The sequence below is a fragment of the Mercenaria mercenaria genome, chromosome 16 (assembly GCF_021730395.1).
Source record: "Mercenaria mercenaria strain notata chromosome 16, MADL_Memer_1, whole genome shotgun sequence".
NCBI classification, from domain to species: Eukaryota; Metazoa; Mollusca; class Bivalvia; order Venerida; family Veneridae; genus Mercenaria; species Mercenaria mercenaria.
In genome coordinates, this window is record NC_069376.1 from 72,020,197 (window position 1) to 72,039,835 (window position 19,639).

At 37.1% G+C, this 19,639-nt stretch overlaps 1 protein-coding gene across 1 annotated transcript in view; it reads left to right on the forward strand.

The window, feature by feature from the left end:
* The first annotated feature begins 4,227 nt into the window (after positions 1–4,227).
* The window catches only part of LOC123541171 (uncharacterized), a 28,662-nt gene continuing 13,250 nt past the window's right edge, over positions 4,228–19,639 (forward strand). Inside the window, exons 1-4 of the mRNA XM_053527367.1 lie at positions 4,228–4,371; positions 9,700–9,811; positions 14,447–14,572; positions 18,408–18,607. Coding sequence (XP_053383342.1) covers positions 9,708–9,811; positions 14,447–14,572; positions 18,408–18,607 — 430 coding nt within the window. The 5' untranslated portion in view covers positions 4,228–4,371; positions 9,700–9,707. The remainder of the gene's footprint in view (positions 4,372–9,699; positions 9,812–14,446; positions 14,573–18,407; positions 18,608–19,639) is intronic.

Here is a 19,639-nt window from a genome sequence, read left to right on the forward strand (position 1 = left end):
TTTTTAAATGTTGCTCTTAAACAAGGGTGGCGGTTGAACTACTAAAAGTACAACAACAGTTGATTCACAACAAATCGTACGGTATGTTTTATAATCACTAGAAGCTAGTCGTATTTACGCTTATGAAACCTGTTTCACCCATAAGTAAAGAATTGACAGGTCCATCATGAAATATTTTCCCCATCGTGCAAATACTTGTCCTATTCAATATGATCGCGATCAATAAACTATGTTATAAAACAACGCTTGGAGTAAAATTCGCATATCTAAAACTCCGCAGTTTTTTGATTGCTTGTAAGATCTATGAATATAAAAAGTATTCAATTTTGATAATATTTTATGTTGAAATTGATGGAAAATATGTGTAAAATGTAAGAAATCACCATATTAAAGGGAAGTAATTCTGAAGAAGATACACAAACAAATTTGTTAAATTGTATCCATGTGCCACATGAGTAATATATTAAAGTATTGTACAGACTGGGAAAAGATCAATGTTTACTTTTGATCTTCAGATTAGCCCTTGACCTTTGAGCTAGGGGCCTGGGTATTGCATATGACACATTGTCTCATTATGACTTCGACTTCGACTTCAACGATATACTCTCCAACGCCTCTGTGGACATCGACTGGAGAGGGTTAAAAACTGCACATGGCAGAGTGAAAAACACATCTTCAACGTGTGTGTTGTTAAAATGACTAATGCCAAACATATATATACACTGTATAGTCTATTATTCACCTAAGCAGAGAGTCCGGGGAGCAACTGGACGGACGACTTGAACGCGTCCAGGCTCGGCGCAGATACAACAGCGGTGGGTAGAGCATTCCAAACTGGTATGGTGCGTGGGAAAAATGAATGTTGATATACATTCACACGGCAATGAGGCTGCAAGAACTTGTGGTCACTACTTTGTCTAGTGATTCGAATAATTGCTTTAGTAGGTAGATATGAAGCAGGTACTGCAATAAGTCCATGGACCACACGGTATAGAAGAATGACGTCAAAGCGCTGGCGGCGTTGTTGTAATGATGACCAATGAAGGTTTGTGATGATTGAAGAGACGCTATCTGGTTTCAGGGGATTAAAGGGCTTGTTGGCGACAAATCTTGCTGCGTTACGTTGTATTTGTTCAATCTGTTTTATTTGGGTTTGTTGTTGGGGATTCCATATAGGAGATGAATATTCCAGTTTCGGTCGTACGAGGGTATGATAAGCTCTTTCTTTGACGACTGATGGACATGTTTTGAGGTTCCTCTTGATGAATCCATGCGTTTGGGACGCTTTACCTGTTATTTGATCTATGTGTGTCTTATCACTCAATTCTATCCCCAGATATCGATGTTACAATTTCACAATTTCAAGTTTTTCATTATTCATAGTATAATTAAATGTTTACTTATTAAGTGAGATGATACGTTCGAAATGTTCATACTGTTATCTACTATTTGTGGGGGACACGGCATGATAGGTGTAGATATATTTGGGTTGTCAGCAGAGGAACGATCGAAGACAATAAACTGGTTTGTGCTTTCAAAAGATGAAATATCTAGACATTGTGCTGTAGATACGTTCGGGATTTCACATTTCAAGCAAATCCATGTTAGACTTGATTTTCCATACATACTATACAAACTGTCAGAAATGTTGGTACACTTATTATGGTACCAAATATCGCAACCGTCGCATTGTAAAGCTTTTGCATTCCAAATAACATTCTTGGCACAAACTCCGCACGGATAACGGACTGGTCCAGGTTGGACCTCTACATCACCACACTGAATTATCAACATATACATCAAAAACAAGGAAGAATGTTTACAGTTTATTTTCATTTTGGTTAATGTTATAGACCGAGTTCTGTTGTTCACAGCCAAACTGGACTGAAAATTTATAAGATCACTTGTTCCATGATTTATATCAAGGTACGATGTCCGAGGATGACAATAAATGTCCAGGATAATAATGATAGACACTATAAAGACGACGTTGGTGAAAATCAGGAACATTTGTGTCAAGTAATATTAAAACCTCTTAATTGACGACAGAGTTATGGACACGAAAGGAAAACAAACTATTGACTTTTGACCTCTGACAGTGACCTTGACCTTTGAGTTAGGGTAAGGGTGTTGCGTAAGACACGTTGACTCATTATTGAAATCATTTATGCCAAGTAATATTAAAGTCCCTTCATGTATGACAGATCCTTCCTTCATGTAAGGATTGTTGAGTTACAGACTGTATAGCAAAAAAAAACCTTTTGGCCTTTGACCTCCAAGTGTTTCAGCCAAGGTTCCGGATTTTGCGCATGAAACGTCGCCTCATCCAGGAAAATATTTGTGCCAACTGATATTTAAATCTTGTTTAGCACGACAAAATTATGGACCGGACAGGAAAAATCCCTGTTGACCTTTTATCTACAAGTGTGACCTTTCAGCTAAGGTTCCGGATTTTGCGCATGACACGTCGTCCCATCCAGGAGAATATGTGTGCCAACTTATATTTAAATCTTGTTTAGCACGACAAAGTTGTGGATCGGACAGGAAAAATCCCTATTGACCTTTTATCTCCAAGTGTGACTGTGAGCTTTGAGCTAGGTTTCTGGACTTTCGCATGACATGTCGTCTGATTTTTGGGAACATATATGCCAAAAAATATTATAATCCCTTGGTGGATGACAGAATTCTGGACAGGACACGAAACAGACCCTGTTTTGACTGTCAAGTGCGGCCTTGACCTTTAAGCTAGGGTTCTGAAAGTTAAGCATGATACATCGTCTTATTTTGTGGCACGGTACAATTGTAATTAACTAATATCAAAATCTCTTCATGGATTGATGAGTTACAGACTGGATAGGAAAAAAGTCCTGCTGACTTTTAACCTCCAAGTCTGACCCTGACCTTCGACCTAGTGGTCTGGATTTTGCGCATGACACGTCATCTCCTCATGGGGGATATTTGTAAGTAGTATTAAAATCCCTTGGTGAATGACAGAGTTGTGGACCGGGCACGGAATTGCGGACAGACGGACGAACGGACGGACGGAAAATCGCAGTCCTGTAGTCCCCGAAACTGGTTTTCAACTAAAACGATAAACTAAAACGTGTGAAAAGAACAGATTTAAAACTGCTACTATTGTATAGTGTGTGTATAATATCAAGTTCCAAAATGATTTTTATACCCTTCTTGACTCTCGTATAATTACAAATTTCGGTATGTTAGCGTGTTTTTATCCTACAGTAGACGTAAAATTTGAATATCCGGGTATAAACCTCTCTATAAATAGGTGTAAAAGTATAGTTCCAAAGTGATGAATTGGCAAACGATAAATATGAATATCTATTTTATGCTAACAAATGAAATACTGTATTCTATCAGTTAAATATTTTTATATCTCATCACTCACACTGTGAAAATATGAAATCTATATTTTCACACTGTGAGATATATAGCTCCGATCTACTTGTACATTGTGTATGAATTTTAAATTATTTGCTTAAAACAGGATGAAAATTGTAGTCGCACTTTTTTCATTATAGTATATTTCTCGATTCAAATTATTTTACTTAATGAGAATTTCATAACGTTATGCAGCAAAAAATAAAATAAAATGGAACTTTATGTTGTGTGCGTCTTTCTAACGTCACAACACGTCTGACGTCATGTCTGTTTACGCGCGCCTGTTTCCCGCGCTGAGATTAAAATTTGTTACAAAATGCACATCTCAACGCAATTAAGCATAAAATAAAAAGAAAATTTGTTTATTTTTTGTGAATATGGAATATATCTCTCTGAGAAGTGAGAAAATTTCAAATATTTTCACGAGCGCGTGAAATATCCTCTAAGTAACGTTTGTTACGGCAAAAGGAACACGACGCAGTAGTCAATTGGCGAGACGCTTGACTGCCAAACTAGAGTTTGCGAGTTCAAGCTCTTGTTTCTCCTCTATCATAATCTTTCCTACGTGTAAGTCTTGCACCTAAAGCAGGGAAAGTCTTGGAAACTGGAATGTCTCATGTATCTTGCACAATTCTCAAGCTTCAATTACTCTCAGTCTTCTGGAGGAGTTGCCTATGCGGACAACCGGCGGTGACTATAGCTTGGATATACAGGTTTTAACAAAAGATAACTCTCATCTTCTTAAAATGAAAAGTTATATCTATCAGTCAATTTTCGCATTAAACATAAACATGTCTATTGCTGGTAAAATAAACGCCAAACTATCATCATAGATGTGTAGATGGTGGGCGTTTAGACAGGGCTCAGTCTGTTCAAGGTTACATTATACGTAGTATATATTCGGCTATCCGCTGAGCTCCGGGATAGTTGAAATTATTTGTGTTATAAGTGATAAAGTGGAGATTTCAGCAGGTATGTAACGTTTTGATACATATTTGAAATTAGTTATTCAGATGGATATACAATAAACCAAATGGCTTCTATGCATACAAAAACAGAATTATAGTTTGCACTTTAAAAGAAATTTTATCTTTAATATCAAAATATTTGTTCTTTATAGCTTAAACTATATAGTATATACAAATTGATTAATCTAGAAATGAGTCCACGTAAAATCTGAAAAAGAAATTGAAAAAAAAGCAATAGATGATATTTTTCAAAGATCCCAAAGAAAAATATATAAATGAATTATAATCAATTATTTTGATCTAATTTTGATGAATTATTTCATTAATCCGCTTAAGCACATTTTGTTCTTTCAGCACTTGCGCATTTATTTTCTGCTTAAATTAAAAAAAAAAACTAATTACAGTTAATGGTACTGTCCAAATTAAAAGATGGGCGAGTTCATTATAGAAATTTAACAGTGTAAGGTTTAAATTTTCAGTTTCGTAATTTGTTTTTAATTGACTATGTCATCATATGAGTCTTATTGTAAAAAATCGAAAATCAAAAAAAAAAAAAAGAAAAAAAAAAAAAAAGGAAAAAAAAAAGGAAAAACAAAAAAAAAAAAACAACGTGTTACTGAACTGGCAGATCAAGCAGTTACATTATGTCAAATAAGTAGCAATTTGAGAGTTTCTAAAAAAATATGGATAGAAAGACAGTGTATCATTACATTGAAAATTTGTCATTACATGAATATGCTTGAACCACCACCGGCGAGGGGCAAATCAGCGACCGTAACCACTTGTGTAATATACGAGTATGTACTACATTCAATGGGCACGCCTCTAGATTTGCGCAATACTTTTTATTGTTGCTTTTTCTTTGAATTTCATAATTTTCACTTCAAAGTAAAAGTAAATTTAAAATAAATACAGAATTATGGTGGAATATTTTTGCCACGAGACAGATAGTTTCTGTTGTCGGTCCGGTATTATTTCTCCTTCTTTGCCGTAAAGTAAAACATGATCAGTGAATCTCACAACAAAATTACAGCAATGGCAGCTCTGTATTTCTAAAGTTTAACACTATGGCAGCTCTGTATTTCTAAAGTTTAACACTTTTCCAGTCATTTCTCACTAAAAAAGAACTGGCATTAACGATGAACTGTTTTGCTACATTTCAATGTTTACAATCACTGTTAAACTCTTCATACGCATTTGTCACGGTAGTCTGGTCCGGAGTACTTTTTGTAATGCTTCCGCACAAAGATGTCATGGTAGAGATAAAACGGGAAGAAAGTGTGTAGGCGGTCGGGTAGCTCGGTCGGTAGAACATCGGAAGAGTATTCCGAGGCCCCGGGTTCGAGTCCCGGCCTGGCTGCACATTTTTCTCACCCTGTGACATTTGGCGACCAACATGGCGGCATTACACAGGTTAGTCTCCCACGCCTGTGATTGATTATATATAAAGTGCCCGCTGAAATTCGAGGACGAATTTCAAAATGTCGGGGAAATATGTCACGGTATAGAACTTGAATATTAAAACATGGAGAAAGTGTGTAGGCGGTCGGGTAGCTCGGTTGGTAGAGCATCGGAAAGGTATTCAAAGGCCCAGGGCTCGAGTCCCAGTCTGGCTGCACATTTCTCTTATCATGTGACACAGAAAACAGATAAAATATCTGTTAAAGACATCAGAAATGACACAAGATTTACACAATGTCAATAAATCCATTTCAAATGTAACCAGTATGTTAAAACTAAATGTAACCAGTCGAAATAGGGATGGCTTCAAAATGGAGACTTCATTATTTCAAAGAACTACTTAAGACCCGGACATACTTCAATACCGGGGTGACACGGCAACTGACACCTTCTATCGCAATACTTAAAATATTATCTTGATAAAATGAAGTTTTCTTGGTAGTCGAAAGTTTCCTGGAAATATTATTGCGATATGTTTTGCGTAAGTGCACACATGTGCCATTTATTTACTACATAGACATCTCGGTACTATCAAACATTATCTTGATATTTCTAACTTTTTTTTCTGAAAAGTTTGTCTCAATAGTTAAAAGATTCCTGAGAAATGAAAGGCATATCTAGAAAATACATATCACTGCGATAGTTTTCAAATATATATATAATTTTATTATTATACTGGAAAGTTTAGAATATTATCGTGCCTAACTGTCTCATTATTAATGCGAGATTTAGTGCTAAAACTTTCTCATCAAATAAAGAAATATGTAGAAAATATTATTTTACGCTGTACATATTTCCTAGAAAGTATAAAAAATTACCATGATAGCTACTTAGCTATCTCTAGCTAACATAATTATGATTCAGATAATTCGTAATAAAGGTATGAAATGGTAAAATCTTGTGCACTTTTTGCCTAATTTTGAGATACGGGAGGGACAATCTCTTCATATTAAGGGGAAAAGAGGTTCTCTCCCTGGAAAACTTTGAAATAGCTTTGGTGATCTTTTTGTCTATATTTAGAGGTATGTGAGGGGTACTCACATCGTTCGTTTTAGGGGGATCAGGGATTTTCGCACGAATATGATATCAGCGTTATGTTATTTTGCATACACGTGAAACTTAGATATAATCATAATATTCATATCATAATTGGTAATGTATCTCAATGCATAACCCTTTCAGAAAAAATAAACATTTTATAGCCTAACATTTGTGTTCAGTCGCAAAATTAATTGCAGCTATTTATTTACCTACGTAAACAAGCTTTTCTTCTTTATCGTTGATGCAAAATATCCGGGTATTAAATTACAAGATATTGAAAGCAACTGTGCGTTTAATCACAAGTTACAATAAAAACTAACTAAAACTTGTCAAGGTACCTAATCTTTCAAGTGAATGTCTTTAACTTATATAGTAACGACAGAAAAAAAAGTTCGATATGAAATAAAACAGACTACTGTAATATAGACATTTAAGAAACATTAGGGGAAAAAATCAATAATTTCATTATTGATTAATTTGCTGAAAAAGATTATACAGAAAAGACAAATGGCTTCTGGGTCAAAATATTGGGTATATACTAGTACTAGATCTATGTTGTTTTCTTTTAGAACTGTTCACAATTGTTTTTATCACCATCACTGACGCTGTTTGAAACTTTATATAGGTAAATGGACCCATAAAGCCCGCGAAGCGTCTTACCGTTTTATTGACAACACGGTCGACTGACTGCAACCTGTTATGAAAATGACACTGATGCTGATATAAAAATTCGAAAAAATGAACATCTTCATTCCTTTTAGTACAATTTAAGGTAGATGTATTTTCTTGCAAGTTTTATTTGGTCTCGCACATATTGATTTACTCCTCTCTTTCTCTCTCTCTTTCTCCCTCTCTCTCTCTCTCTCATGAAATGCTCATGGGAACGACATTTAAAAAAAAACCCAGAGAAGTTCTGTCATGGAAACAAAACAGAAATATATGTCAGGATACTGAGTCTTTGGAAAGAGGTAAAAATGTACTTAGATATTCCACTTGTGGTTCTGTAGATTTCCTACCAAACGGTGATTCAATGACATCACTAATACTGTGTACAATAGCTCAACCACCAGCAGCAATAATAGCGATATTGCTACTGATGATGCTTCCACTCCTGCTGCTGATGATGATGTTAACTATTAATTATTACTTGCAACATGATGACTAGATGCACGGTTACAATTCGTCTAATAATCTAATGTACTAATTTGAACTGACTTGTTGCTATAGACTAATGTGAACTGACTGATTACTACTGACAAATCTGGTTACTACTGACTAATGTGAACGGACTGGTTACTACTGAATAATGTGAGATGACTGGTGGCTGTGAACTAATGTGAACGGACTGCTTACTACTAACTAATGTGAACTGACTTGTTACTACTGACTAATGTGAACTGACTGGTTACTACTGAATAATGTAAGCTGACTGGTTACTACTGACTAATGTGAACTGACGGGTTGCAAGGATTAATGTGAACTGACGGGTTGCTGTGGACTAATATGAACTGACTGGCTGCTACTGACTAATGTGAACGGACTGGTTACTACTGACTAATGTGAACTGACTGGCTGCTACTGACTAATGTGAACTGACTGGTTGCTACTGACTAATGTGAACTGACTGGTTACTACTGACTAATGTGAACTGACGGGTTGCTGTGGACTAATATGAACTGACTGGCTGCTACTGACTAATGTGAACTGACTGGTTACTACTGATTAATGTGAACTGACGGGTTGCTGTGGACTAATATGAACTGACTGGCTGCTACTGACTAATGTGAACTGACTGGTTACTACTGACTAATGTGAACTGACGGGTTGCAAGGATTAATGTGAACTGACGGGTTGCTGTGGACTAATATGAACTGACTGGCTGCTACTGACTAATGTGAACGGACTGGTTACTACTGACTAATGTGAACTGACTGGCTGCTACTGACTAATGTGAACTGACTGGTTACTACTGACTAATGTGAACTGACGGGTTGCTATGTACTAATGTGAACGGACGGGTTGCGATGGACTCATGTGAACTGACTGGCTACTGGTGACTAATGTGAACTGACGGGTTGCAAGGACTAATATGAACTGACTGGCTGCTACTGACTAATGTGAACGGACTGGTTACTACTGACTAATGTGAACTGACTGGCTGCTACTGACTAATGTGAACTGACTGGTTACTACTGACTAATATGAACTGACTTGCTGCTACTGACTAATGTGAACTGACTGGTTACTACTGACTAATGTGAACTGACGGGTTGCTATGTACTAATGTGAACGGACGGGTTGCGATGGACTCATGTGAACTGACTGGCTACTGGTGACTAATGTGAACTGACTGGTTACTACTGACTAATGAGAACTGACTTGTTACTACTGACTAATGTGAACGGACTGGTCGCTATGTACTACTGTGAACTGACTGGTCGTTATGGACTTATGTGAACGGACTATTTACTACTGACTAATGTGAACTGACTGGTTACTTTTGACTTATGTGAACTGACTGGTTACTTTTGACTTATGTGAACTGACTGGTTACTACTGACTAATGTGAGCTGACTGGTTGCTATGGGCTAATGTGAACGGACTGGTTACTACTGGCTAATATGAGCTGGCAGGTTGCTATGAACCCATGTGAACTGACTTGTTACTACTGACTAATGTGAATTGACTGGTTACTACTGACTAATGTGAACTGACTGTTTTACTGACTAATATGAACTGACTGGTTACTATGGACTTACGGGAACTAACTGGTTGCTATGGACTTATATGAACTGAATGGTTGCAATTTTTCTTCTACAGAGTTTTGTAGCTGAGAATATGGAGCTCTATATGAAGATTGCTGTCCTTGTTGTTCTGTGCGTGTCTGTGGCTCAAGGAAGGTCTGGTGATCCTGGTGGCGATAGCAACGCTAGAAGAGAACTGTAAGTTGAACTTACCTGTACTCTCAGTTGCCGTTTTAATAAAATATAATAATATGAAATAATCCGTCGTTTTATGTTGTATATGATAGGGGGTAGGCCACCTGAAGAATTTACGCAACAAATGTGTTGCAATTATATTCAGAAATAAATTGTTATGAATTATAATACTATTCTGAATTGAATGTATCAAAATAAATCATTGTTTTTATGCCACCGAAGGTGGGCATACTAAAATCGCACTGTCCGTCCATCCGCACGTCCATGAGTGCGTCCGTCTGTGCGTACATCCATGTAAATTCTTGTCCGGGCTGTAACTCTGCCATCCATAAAGGGATTTTGAAATAACTTGGCAAAAATGTTCACCAAAGTGAGACATGTCATGCGCAAGACCCAGACTCTAGCTTCAAGGTCAATGTCACACTAAGAGGTCAGTGGTTAACAGGGTCTGTTTTGTTTTGGCATAAATGTTTCTCATAATGAGACGACATGTCATATGCAAGATCCAGATTACATGCTCTAAGGTCAGGGTCACACTTAAAGGTAAAAGGTTAACATGATTTGTTTTTGTCCGGTCCATAACTCTGCCATTGATGAAGGGATTTTAAAATTACTTGGCATAAAAGATTGTCAGCGAACTGTAGTAAGACAATATGTTTATGAGGTTTACATAGCGTGTTATTCTATCATCTATCTAACATTTTGCAAATGGCAATACTATACACCGCACTTAACAATTTAAATGGATCTCTTTTAATTGTCCGCAAAGGTTTTGTAGGTGTGCAATTTTGTTTTGTTATTCTACGACGAATAATTACAGCAGTAGTCTAGAAGGCACTTCTCTACATAGAAGACTCTTATCACACCCTTATTCATGTGATACGCAGACCGTATTCAGCTCTTTCTTTAATTTGATATATGTTGGTATTTGAACAGGTTTTTATCATATTTATTAAACTTACTTATCATTTTGAGATATATCAATATTCTTGCTAAATATACTGAGCGAAAGTTAGCTTTAAAACTGTGAACAGCGTCGTTTAGGATAAATGCTTTATCTACATTTCACTCAGCGTAGCACAATAAGCAGAGTGAAACAAATTGACACTCTCGTACAATCAGGCAGAGTGTTGCATAAATCTTTCATTTTGATAAATTATCTATAATGCGTTATCAAGTAGTTCGATTTGCAAACTGAAGTCACGTGGCATGGGTCGGTCAAGGTCACGAATTCGTTCTTAGAACGGCATTCGCCGAAAAACAACAAATTATGTGAGCATTTACACGGTGGGTAAACGGACACCGGATATAGCAGAAAGTGATAAATCTATACACGCTTGACTTCAGCTCACCTGTCACAAAGTGACAAGGTGAGCTTTTGTGATCGCGCGGCGTCCGTTGTTCGTCGTCCGTGCGTGTGTGCATGCGTAAACTTTTGCTTGTGACCACTCTAGAGGTCACATTTTTCACAGGATCTTTCTGAAAGTTATTCAGAATGTTCATCTTGATGATATCTAGGCCAGGTTTGAAACTGGGTCAACTGCGGTCAAAAACTAGGTCATAATTCTAAAAATAGAAAAACCTTGTGACCTCTCTAGAGGCCATAGTTTTCATGAGATCTTCATGAAAATTGGTGAGAATGTTCATCTTGATGATATCTAGGTTAAATTCAAAACTGGGTCACGTGCCTTTAAAAACTAGGTCATTAGGTCAAATAATAGAAAAACATTGTGACCTCTCTAGAGGCCATATTTTTCAATAGATCGTCATGAAAATTGGTCAGAATTTTTATCTTGATGATATCTAGTTCAGGTTCCAAACTGGGTCACATGAGCTCAAAAACTAGGTCACTATGTCAAATGATAGAAAAAACGACGTCATACTCAGTTCAAAACTGGGTCATGTGGGGACAGGTGAGCGATTCAGGACCATCATGGTCCTCTTGTTGTATACACCATAATTGTTTAATCATTTTTATATTAAATTTTATGATGATATATATGTCAAAATTGAATAGTTAGAAATCCTCCTTAGCTTCTAATGTAATATAAGCAGTGTAATCATATAGTTGATATGCAGATTGCTGATACAGTTCACTTAATAGCTATCTTCTGAGTAGCTGCTGTTGTTGTTTTTTTTTTTTTTTTTTTTTTTTTTTTGTTGCTTCGTCTACATATTCAGGTCCTCGAAGAGTATGAATGTCTCCGTAACAACAATGCATATCGCATTGATATCTTACACAAATTTGTATTGTGCTCTTCTAATGACGTCGTCCATTAAAATGGATAGCAATCTTCGTCAACTCTGGCGGAGTAAGACTCTAAAAGTACGGTGCACATTTTTATTATATACCTATATAAATTCTCTCGAAAATTCTGCTTAATATGAACGGGCATAAAAATGCCTATTGTATCTTTTGTATTGTATGTTGACGGACTAATTTCATTTAATATTCATGACCTGACACAGTTCTATGAATAGCACAAACAAAAACTTCAAGACTTCACTCATCTCTTTTTAAGCATCGATAAACAATAAAGATTTCTTTCAATACCTTAACAAGAAACGATTATTACAACAGTAGCTCGATCTTAGATTTTGTGTTCGGCTCTCGTGGATTTGCAAGGACGGATCACAGTCGGTTTGTGCTCCGCTTGAGATCCGATCTAGCAGAATCCACTAGAGTCGAATACCGCACTAGAGTCGAATACTGCACCAGAGTCGAATACTGCACTAGAGTCGAATACTGCACTGGAGTCGAATACTGCACCAGAGTCGAATACTGCACTGGAGTCGAATACTGCACTGGAGTCGAATACTGCACGGGAGTCGAATACTGCTCGAGGTCGAATACTGCACTAGAGTCGAATACTGCACCAGAGTCGATAACTGCACTGGAGTCGAATACTGCACTGGAGTCGAATACTGCACTGGAGTCGAGTACTACACCGGAGTCGAATACTGCACTGGAGTCAAATACTGCACTGGAGTCGAATACTGCCCTGGAGTCGAATACTGCACTAGAGTCGAATACTGCACTGGAGTCGAAAACTACTCTAGAGTCGAATACTGCACTGGGGTCGAATACTGCACTGGAGTCGAATACTGCACTGCCCTGGAGTCGAATACTGCACCAGAGTCGAATACTGCACTAGAGTCGAATACTGCACTAGAATCGAATACTGCACCAGAGTCGAATACTGCACTGGAGTCGAATACTGCACTGAAGTAGAATACTGCACCAGAGTCGAATATTGCACTAGAGTCGAATACTGCACCGGAGTCGAATACTGCACTTGGGTCGAATACTGCACTGGATTCGAATACTGCACTAGAGTCGAATACTGCACCAGAGTCGAATACTGAACCAGAGTCGAATACTGCACTGGAGTCGAATGCTGCACCAGAGTCGAATGCTGAACCAGAGTCGAATACTGTCGAATACTGCACCAGAGTCGAATACTGCACTGGAGTCGAATACTGCACTGGAGTCGAATACTGCACCGGAGTCGAATACTGCACTGGAGTCGAATACTGCACCAGAGTCGAATACTGCACTGGAGTCGAATACTGCACTGGAGTCGAATACTGCACCAGAGTCGAATACTGCACTGGAGTCGAATACTGCACTGGAGTCGAATACTGCACTGGAGTTGAATACTGCACTGGAGTCGAATACTGAATACTGCACTGGAGTCGAATACTGCACCAGAGTCGAATACTGCACTGGAGTCGAATACTGCACTGGGGTCGAATACAGCACCGGAGTCGAATACTGCACCGGAGTCGAATACTGCACCAGAGTCGAATACTGCACTAGAGTCGAATACTGCACCAGAGTCGCATACTGCACCAGAGTCGAATACTGCACTGGAGTCGAATACTGCACTGGAGTCGAATACTGCACCAGAGTCGAATACTGCACTGGAGTCGAATACTGCACTAGAGTCGAATACTGCACCAGAGTCGAATACTGCACCGGAGTCGAATACTGCACTGGAATCGAATACTGCACCAGAGTCGAATACTGCACTGGAGTCGAATACTGAACCAGAGTCGAATACTGCACCGGAGTCGAATACTGCACTGGAGTCGAATACTGCACCAGTGGAGTTGAATACTGCACTGGAGTCGAATACTGCACCTGAGTCGAATACTGCACTACAGTCGAATACTGCACTGGAGTCGAATACTGCACTGGAGTCGAATACTGCACTGGAGTCGAATAGTGCACTAGAGTCGAATACTGCATCCCAGATCGAGCTTCTGTTATAATACTCATACTTAACCCTATCATATTTCTAACATACTTATGTTTTCTCTTTAATTACACTGCCATGCTAATGAGATATTTTACAACTGATCCTATATGTGCAGTTTTTACTGTACTGTGTATAGAATTCTACCGTTATAACGGATCCTGGGCTCTTCTCATTTTAGGCTTATGAACATTTCAGTTATCAATCAATCAATCAATCACAATATGCTGAACTTTCTTCTGTCGGATTCTTTATTGTTTTATCAAAGAAGTTTACTGACAATATTATGTTATGTTATAGACTTAAATCAGGTGAAATTCTTGAAAAGTCGAACCAAACAGTATTCTTTAATAAGATAACCATTCTGATTATATTATAGACTTTTGAAAGCATTGGCTGATCTCCAGGCTGGAAGAAGCTATGGCAATATGGAAGAAGCACGTAATCCTGGACCACCACCGAGTCCATTGATGAAAAATGATCCTAAAAATGCTAGGAGGGAACTGTAAGTTGAACTTAAACTGTACTGTCAGCTGCCGTTTTAATGAATATGAAATAATTGGCCGTTTTATGCTGGCGTATTTGATAGGGGATAGGCTACCTGCAGAATTTAACACAACAAATGTGTTGCAATATATTCAGAAATAAATTGTTATACACTGTAATACTATTCTGAATTGAATGTATCGGACTAAATCATAGTTTTTCTGCAACAGTCTTGAATTAACTATCAACTAAATGTCAATATGTGAGCATTTACTCGGTGAGGAAAGAGACACCGAATAGAAAGTGATAGCGCTATACACGCTTGATTTTGATACACCGTTAGTTTTTTTTAATCATTTTCGTATGATTTTTTTTATGATGATATATTTATCAAAAAATGAAGAGTTACAAATAGCTTGATCCTCTCAAATATAATGGCACAGTTCTCGCTGAAAGTTGCCTGATCGCTCACAAATGTTCAGTAAGATGGTAGGTTTTCAAACATAAAACAACAAACAGAAAATAAGTATAAAAACAGAAGTGAGCTATTTTATTGTATTAAATCACATCACAAATCAGTTAAAAGTATGAATAAAGAATATCGAGTTCGTATAGATTAGTTATCCATAGTGTTTGTTTACCAAGTTAGCTTTCCACAAGCATCAACTTTCGACTCGCAAATATTTCTGGCTACCGTAACTTAAATTGCGCTATTTATATTTTCTGATGGTTGCGACCACCATATCAGAGATCCAAAATAATGTAACAATATCTCTGAAGCTGATCTTTTAGCTAATTCAAATAATTGGAAATAAATTATTTTAAATATTTCCACAATAAATTAATAATTTACTAAGATGTGTTTGTCTGATTAGCTACGAAACCTGAATCCATAAATATTGGCCAGCCGGAAGAGGTTTGGAGTTGTCCCGCTGTTCCTCAATGTACCTATTGGTCTTGTTTATATATTGTCAACAATAAACCAAAATGTTTAGTCTTGTTGATATAGTGTCAGTAACCCGACTGTTTGGTCTTTTTATATGTGTCAGTAGAACCTAAATGTTTTATCTTGTTTATCTGGGAGGGGTGGGGGGGGGGGGGTAAGACTCTAAAAGTGCTGTATAAATTTGTATTTCTACCATACTTACGTTTTCCCCCTACATGCATGGCATAAACGACTATATCATTATAGTGTCTATTTCACATTAGATGTTATGAGATACATAGAGAATATTAGGTTACTAATTTATTAGGCGAGTTAAAGAAAATAAATAAGGCGAGGCTGTGCCGAGCCTTATATTTCTTTCGTAGACGAGCCTAATAATTTTTTTTTTTAAATCAGAAAGTAACCTAATATTCTATTTAATATCCTACCTGCTCAGATAATTGAGAAAAAGAACAACAGCGTGCAGACAAGACGTTATATATTTGCAATTGAATTTGTGGATAAAATTGATAATTGCAATAACGTTTTGTTTCTGGATAAAAACTTTTGATATTACTACTTATTTTCTTAGTTACCGGTAGAACATTTCCAATACAATGATAACGGTTTCAGTGAAAAATTCAGAAAAATGCGTTTTCAAAATTTCGGCTGAAATGCTGTAAAAGTGAAAAATAACATTTTTGTTTCTGGATCAAAACCTACGAGTTGACCACTCATTTTCTAGTTCAAACATTTCCAATACAATGGTAACGGTTTCAATGCAAAATTTTGATAAAATATATGATTTCGAAAGTTCCCGCAAAAGTGATATCTTGATATCCATATATGAAATATCGCGTCTGATATCCCGACTAGTGTTCAGTGTTGGGTGATTTGCTTAAATTGGTACTGTTTCCAGCAGTATCGGCCTAGACTGGATGCTGGGGAGGTAAATATGACGTCTGCCGTGGACTCGGCTGGAAATAAATTGTTTCAACCATTCCAGGTGGGGACTTTCGTCGACTACCCTCGTAAAACAAGAAACTTTACCTTTACTTCACCTTTTTGACACTGACTAGATAAAGCAAAGTTTACTAGGCAGGCCGATTTTGTCCTACATCTTGCATGAAGGTAGGATAAAATGTATTAAACAACTGCTCCTACACGTGTAGTTTTATCCGTAGAATTCTACCGTTAGAACGGAATCTGGACTTTTCTTATTTTGTATTGCATTTTTTTGGCTTTTGAGCATATCAGTTATCAGTCTTTCACAATGTGCTGAACTTTCTTCAGGCAGCTTCCTTATTGTTTTATCAAAGAAATTTACTGTTAGAATATTTTATGCATACGAGGAGTGTTCGATATGAATTGCTTATTGTCCTCTAGCTCGATATCCACGTGGGGCACGATAAAAACCAATACCTACCTGTATAGGGTTATTCAATACCTACACAACGGTGTATAAATGTACATGTTAGACTAAGTGTAAGACATAAAATTTGCCATTTGAATACACGCAATCATTGACCACTGTAGTAAAAATGGTTGGTAGAAGTGTCGACAAGAAAGATGAAATACAGGCTTACATCAAAGCTCGCTCAAAACTTGGTTGTTCTTTGAAGCAGCTGATGACTGAACTTTCTACTGCTTATGGACCTTCTTGTGTGTCTTATGACACAGTTCGGCGGTGGAACAAGAAATTTGAGTCTGGTGTAGAGTCCATCAAAAATGCACCGAAATCAGGTAGGCCAAAATCTGCATCTCGTAAAGAAATCGTTTCCAAAATAAAGGAAATCATTGAAGGAGATGCCAGATTTACAGTTCGTGATATTGCACGAAAGGTAGGCATATCACTATCAACGGTTCACCTTATTTTGAAGAAGCATTTGAAAGTCAGAAAGATTTCTGCTAGATGGGTGCCAATCTGTTGACTGATGAGCAAAAGAGGCAACGGGTTAAAGTGGCCAAAAGCTGCTTCAAATGTTTCCAAAATATGACAAAAGAAGTTTGCCAATGTCGTCACAGGTGATGAAACCAGGGTCCATTATTTTGAGCCCGTCAGAAAGGTTAGCAATAAGATCTGGGCCACTAAACACAGCAAACGCCCAATAATTGCCAAACGTTCTTTGAGTGCAAAGAAGGTTTTGTATGCAATCTTCTTCTCTGGTGAAGGAGTCGCAATAAAAGTGCCGGTGAAAAAGGGCAAAAGCATCACCGGAAAATACTACAAAGACGTAGTACTGAAGAAACTGAAAAAGTATTATCAGAAATGACGCCCTTCCACTGGTTTTAAACATGTCCGTCTTCTACATGACAATGCCCCCGCTCATACCTCCGCAATAGTTACGGCGTTTTTGAAGAAAAAAAAGTAACTGTTTTGCCTCACCCCCCGTATTCCCCAGACCTTGCCCCATGTGATTTCTTTTTGTTTCCGAAATTGAAATCATTCCTTGCTGGGCGGAAATACCAGTCCCGACAGGCACTTGGATCTGCCATTCATCAGTACCTTATTACTGTGCCCAAATCAGCGTACCGTGACGCCTTCAAGAAGTGGATACATCGGCTGAAACTTTGCATTTCTAGCCACGGGGGGTACTTCGAGGGCACGAAATGAGCCCTTTTGGGCTAACTTGAAATTTGAAGTCTCCAGATAGAAATAAGCAATTCATTTCGAACATCCCTCGTATCAAAAAAGCCTACATGTACTTTTTATTAAAATAAAATATTTCGTGTTGATCAGTTATTACGTCATTTCCAATAGTTTTTGACCATTGATTAAAACTTATCAAGGTGTTTTGAAAATTTAAAAAAAATTCTTGCTACACGCAGATTTAACTTACTGTTATTGTCTTAAATCAAGGGAAATTCTTGACAAGTATTGGATAAAACAGTTTTCTTTAAAAAGATAACCATTCTGATTATATTATAGACTTTTGAAAGCATTGGCTGATCTCCAAGCCGGAAGAAGCTATGGCAATATGGAAGAAGCACGTGCAGCTCCTCCACCGGATGCCTTGATGAAACGATATCCTGCAGGACCACAGTCTTTGGACAAAATTGACAGATCTTATTATCCAGGGAATCCTTCTAGTCTCAGAGATCTAACAGATGATTTGGAACCTGGGACAGGTAAACAAAGGGCATTATTCTGAAATATTCTCTTTGTAAATTACAGTTACATATTTTGATCTCTAAAAGATTTATTTGATTACCTTCATCACGCTTCTACAAAGCTTATTTTAGTTTAGGCTTTATTTGTGTACACAAGCTACAAATTTAGGATAAAAATGTATTTTTTACGAGTTCAAAGTCTAAGCCTTAACAGTTGTGAATATTGACCATGATTTATCACTTTTAGAAACTTGAAGTTTTTTTTGATCTTTAGATATGCATGTTGGGGTAACTTTTCTTAAATTACATCTACACTGCTGACAGTTATAGCAGCCTCTCTGTGAGTAAACGTCCAATCTTCATGAATAGTTTCGTAAAAAACTATAAACAGTTGATATTGTAGAAAGAAAAAATAATGATAATGAGCATTTTTTTGGATACTTTATGTCATTTAGAGTGTCCCTACTTTGACAAAATAACGGTCAATTACTTTGGAAATTATCGATGATTCAAATAAATGCAGACATATGGGAAAATTAGACCCATCGATTTTTCACACGAGTAAAAATATTTTATATAGAGCAAAGAAGGAGCCCTTTACTTTATTTAAATTCATGGAAAAAGTATTATAGGTATTTTAGCTTTGCAAACGATGTGATAATATTCAATGCATTGTCTTTCTTATGAATATTTTATTTTTAAAATGAATTTAAAAGAAAATGGTCTTTTTTGCGTATACTCTATGTCTGTCTATCTACAATTAGAAACATAGTAAAATATGGATAATTTGCTGAAATTTCTTCTGTTTAACAAATAATAAATAGATTCTTATGTGCGCTTAAAGACCTTTGCAAACGACTTAGTAATCTGTATTCATTTAGCTATTGTTTCATACTAATTTCAGTTTTCTAGGTGAAGAAGAAAATGGTCTTTTTTAAGCATTTTGCAGATGAGTATAGGTTTTTTTTCCTTATCGGAAAGACTCGAACATTCTCGAACATGTTTCCGTCAATTCTTACGGAATTTGAGCTCCTTAACGGTAAAGACTGA